A 4,178-nucleotide genomic window follows, 5' to 3' on the forward strand; every position below is an offset into this window, starting at 1 on the left:
GCTCCGTTTGCACTGGTCACACAAAGAGACTAAGTTACAAGAGACTGTCATAAGAAAGGTTATAAGGACCTAAGACTGAAGAGATTCCCTTCTTTGTTATTTGCACGCAGCCAACGAGGTATTCGTTTTACTTTATTTTACTTTGGTAAAATGTTTGCATCTACATGCTGTGCATGTCATGTCGTAGAAGAAGAAGAAATGTTGGAGTTTGGAAGCGCTCGTTTGTATTAAGGGGTCGCGCTGCTGCCTCCTGCATTATGTGCAAATGCGAAACAGATGCATGCAGGGACGTTCAGTGACTTACGACGAGCGCTTCCAAACTCCAGCACTTAGAAAAAGAATCACTTGCACAGAATTTCTTGACAGAAAGTAGCTCATAACATGTCTACGGGGGATTTTTATGAAAAACAAGCTTTGCAGATTGAAAGAGAATAATTCAAGCTTGGACTACAGCTGCAATGTTGGTGAGTTTAACGTCGTTTAAGACAAGGAGATCGCAAACGCAAAATGATGAGTGGGGAGTGAATGGAGGGTATTGCAACTCTAGATTCATCCCATTATAAAAAAATCTAGAGTTGCAAATTGCGGCTATTCAAGGGACTGAAATGAGTTTGCTGCCAAAAACACAACACTGCATGATGTCACCTCAGCCGCGCTGTGTGTCAAGACATTTTATTAGCAACTACACACACACCTGTCTGAGGTTGCTTGCCTCCAAAACAATTAAAGGGATTATGACATTAAAAAAAAGTGTTTGTAATTTTTCTTAATTTGTTAAGTTTACTGAGCTCAATTGCACCCAAAAAAACTGAACTTTTAACATGCAGTAGTATGTGCATGGTCTGGGGTTTTCTGGCTCAAACAAGTGCTCAGAGTTTTTTGCGGTTTGTGCTGTCACAGCCTGCAAATCCCATAGATGGCAATGGGATTTGCCAGCAGATGTCACTGTTTTCACAGTTTTGCCTGTTTTCATTGCAGCTCAAAAGGCTTCCAACCCCCAGAGAAAACTCCAGACCAGAGAAAATCCACTGAATGTTCAAAGTTCAGGTTTTTTGGGTGTAATTGAGGTCATACAACCTAAAAGAAAAAATATATATATGTTTTTTTTGTTTTCCAGAGCAACCAGAGCCCACATTACTCGTCACGCGCCCCAACGGCACAGAGCTGACGGTTGTGTCCTGCTCGGCGGTGTCCCGTCCCGCTCTGACAGTAACTCTGGAGGTTCCGTGCACACATTTAGGCTCTTCAAGCTACAGCAGCGTCCACTCAGTCAACGCCGACGGTACCGTCACAGTGAGCAGCACTGTCACACTGGACGGCTTCTGTAGCAGCAACGCTACACAGGTCCACTGTGTGGTCACTCTCTCCTCTGGCCTGGTGAAGGAGGTGACCCGTGTCATTTACTCTGACAGACAAGGTGAGAGACAGGGACGTGCACACAGACATCAAAGGGGGCTTCAGCCCCTGCCCTTTTAACCGTCTGTAAAACAACTGCCCCTCTCCAGACCACGAATGCAGCATTTACTATGGTGAAAGAAATGCGAAATGCCACTCCTTTCCATGCCATACCGGAAGGCGGCATTCAGGACAATTGCTTTTTTCCGAAGTCTCCTGAACTTGGAACGTAGCATTTTGCGTTGAACAAATTTGTTTCGAAATCCATGTCGTACACCGCATCTCCAGTAGCTAAAGATTGCAGGGTTGCGCCCCGAAAATAGCTGATATACAAGCTCTCAACGCATCGCAGTGCGACGCATTGTGAGCTTGTAGATCTGCTATTTTCGCAATTTTTGTCCAAAAGTGCCCTCTTACAGGATTTCAGCCCCTGCCTCTCTAACACTCTCTGCACGTGCCTGGTGAGAGATGGATTTAACGCAGCACTATGTAACTTTCCCCCTCTACCCCGGATTTGAACCCGGTTTCCTGAATGTCGGATCCCACAGCAGTGTTTGCATAGTGCTTAAGACAAAGGGAAATACTGAGAGAACGCACATAAGCATGTCCAATCATATCGACGCTGTACTCGACTATTGTTTTCCCGAGCAAATTACGTAGTATATTTAAATGAGTCTATATCATTACGCCGAAGCGCATTGGTCCTCCCTTTTTGTAATGCTCTTTGCCATGACTTAAACTTATAATAAAGGCTTTTTTCACCTCACTGGAACAGAGTGCCTTGGATCCTCTTCTTTATTTTCATGTTTTAACCTCGCCAACGAGCACCTGCATTCAGTTCAACAAACAAAGGACCACGGCAGCGCTCCCTTCTTCTATTCAACGTATAGTCTATATCATTGATTGATTGATTGAAAATGTTATTCACAGTATACAGAATGGGTGCATTTCAAATGAAAGCACAAGTCAATACAAAAACTGCCACGAGGACGAAACCATGACGTGTTTACATCAGGGTCCTCCACTTTCAATTCATCAGAACATTTAAATACATATATACGTCTATGAAAAACAGGAAATCATCATATAAAGAAAGTATATGACCCCCCCCCCCCCCCCCAGTATGGGGGGGGGGGGGTCATTGACCTTCATTGATTATGTACAGTAGATAGGTAGATATGTTACTAATTAATTAGTATTATTTTGTTTTGCAGATCTGTATGAGACATGTGAAGCAGATCAGAGAGGTTGCAGTAAGTTATTTTATTTTAATCAAGTGCATGCCTGTTTGATCCATGAGTGTATCATTGTAGGACATATAACTCTCTCATCTTTCCTCACCAGTTATCATGGTTATTTCCATTGGTGTTGCTGTAATCATCACAACCATCGCAGTTGGATTAGTCTTCAGACATAGAAAAAAAGAAACAAGGTAATAATCAGAATTTTAAGACCTTTAAATGAAATGTAAAAGGGACCATTACTGCATCAAACATAATGAACAAACTATATATAAAAAGTAAAACTGGTCAAACATTGGCCAAATTGTAAAATAACCATTGTGAAAATAACCCCAATGCAAGGCGTTGTGAGCTTGTAGATCGGCTATTTTCACAATATATAATTATGTGGAACTGAGTCAAAGTAAATGTAATGCCTCAACTCCTACAATTCCAACTGCGAGCTTGTCAGGGTTGGAGGTCGACCCCTCCAGTTCAAATATAATTACTTTGGAGGGAACCCGGCCTGAAACGTTTGAGAAACACTGGACCCTGATGAAGAAGACCATGTGGGTTGGACATAAAGTTATTAAATTAAACTTTATTTTGGATTTATTTTTGCCTTTCTGCATCTGAACATGACAGTATAGGCCTACTGACTGTTGTTTAAAGATGGAGTGCCACAATTTTTGTATTCTTCCAGTTTTTCATGTGTCTATGAGGTGACAGTACTTCATTAGACACCCTGGAGTCGTTTTTATGTGCAATGGTGTATTAACTTTGTATTTAGGGTTTCTTCCTGGAGGCTGAACCCTTGACAGTCAAACGGGCCAATGAAATGAACAGTAATATAATGATATCACACTATCAGCCCCTCCCTTAACCCCTCCCCCTTTATCATACAACTACAGCTGTGGGTGCGGCTTCAGTTCAGGTGGATCACCCCCCATCACCACCCACCAGTCAAACCAGGCATACTTAATGAACTGGTGGGCGTGTCCACATAAAAGCATGATTTTAACAAATACTGTACACTTTTTGGAAAAAGTTCTTCCTCCTTATATTAGAAATAATACCTGATGATCATGTTTTAACCTCTCCTGTATAGGTCAACCAATGACGGCGAAATGAAACAGATTCCCCAAGAGTTATAAGACAGTTAAACACCAGACTACTCTGTCCATCTGTCTGTCCATTGGTGTACCTTCTAGGCAATCATGCTCCATTTTGAATGACGACGTGTTCAGCCCGTTTTTCTCCCTCGTTTCTTTCTGGGACAAAGACGCCTTTCGTCTCTGACAACATTGAACCCCCAACCCCATGCTATTTGACCGGGAGGTGAATATGAATGCAGTTATACTGGACTTTGTTGTGTTTATGTTATGTGTGATCTCTAGTTCAGCATCAAATTAATATCTCATTCAGAAGTTAGGTCTACTGTCGCTGTGTGTTCATTTCTCTTCTCCCTTTCTCTGCATCTGTGTTTAGCATTAAAGACTGCATTTCACCACTGGAAGAAACTGCAGTCACTCAATGCTAATAGTATTTGTAGATATAGCAGTA

General features: G+C 42.1%; 1 protein-coding gene across 1 annotated transcript; it reads left to right on the forward strand.

Annotated features, from left to right (window-relative positions):
• Nucleotides 1-344: 344 nt before the first annotated feature.
• LOC306918625 (uncharacterized protein) lies at nucleotides 345-3,870 on the forward strand. The gene is made up of 5 exons (XM_079531516.1): nucleotides 345-464; nucleotides 1,118-1,417; nucleotides 2,610-2,648; nucleotides 2,740-2,827; nucleotides 3,724-3,870. Exons 1-5 carry the CDS (start codon nucleotides 401-403, stop codon nucleotides 3,767-3,769), a joined length of 537 nt encoding a protein of 178 aa, XP_079387642.1. The 5' UTR covers nucleotides 345-400; the 3' UTR covers nucleotides 3,770-3,870.
• Nucleotides 3,871-4,178: the final 308 nt, after the last annotated feature.

This window comes from Electrona antarctica (assembly GCF_951216825.1).
Source record: "Electrona antarctica genome assembly, contig: scaffold_158, whole genome shotgun sequence".
NCBI lineage: Eukaryota > Metazoa > Chordata > Actinopteri > Myctophiformes > Myctophidae > Electrona > Electrona antarctica.

Excerpts from the sequence above, each read along its gene's own strand:
- LOC306918625 (XM_079531516.1), top strand. The coding sequence starts at position 401 with ATGAAAAACAAGCTTTGCAGATTGAAAGAGAATAATTCAAGCTTGGAC. Across the intron at positions 1,418-2,609 it reads CATTTACTCTGACAGACAAG|ATCTGTATGAGACATGTGAA; the intron begins GTGAGAGACAGG and ends TTTGTTTTGCAG. Across the intron at positions 2,649-2,739 it reads AGCAGATCAGAGAGGTTGCA|TTATCATGGTTATTTCCATT; the intron begins GTAAGTTATTTT and ends TTTCCTCACCAG.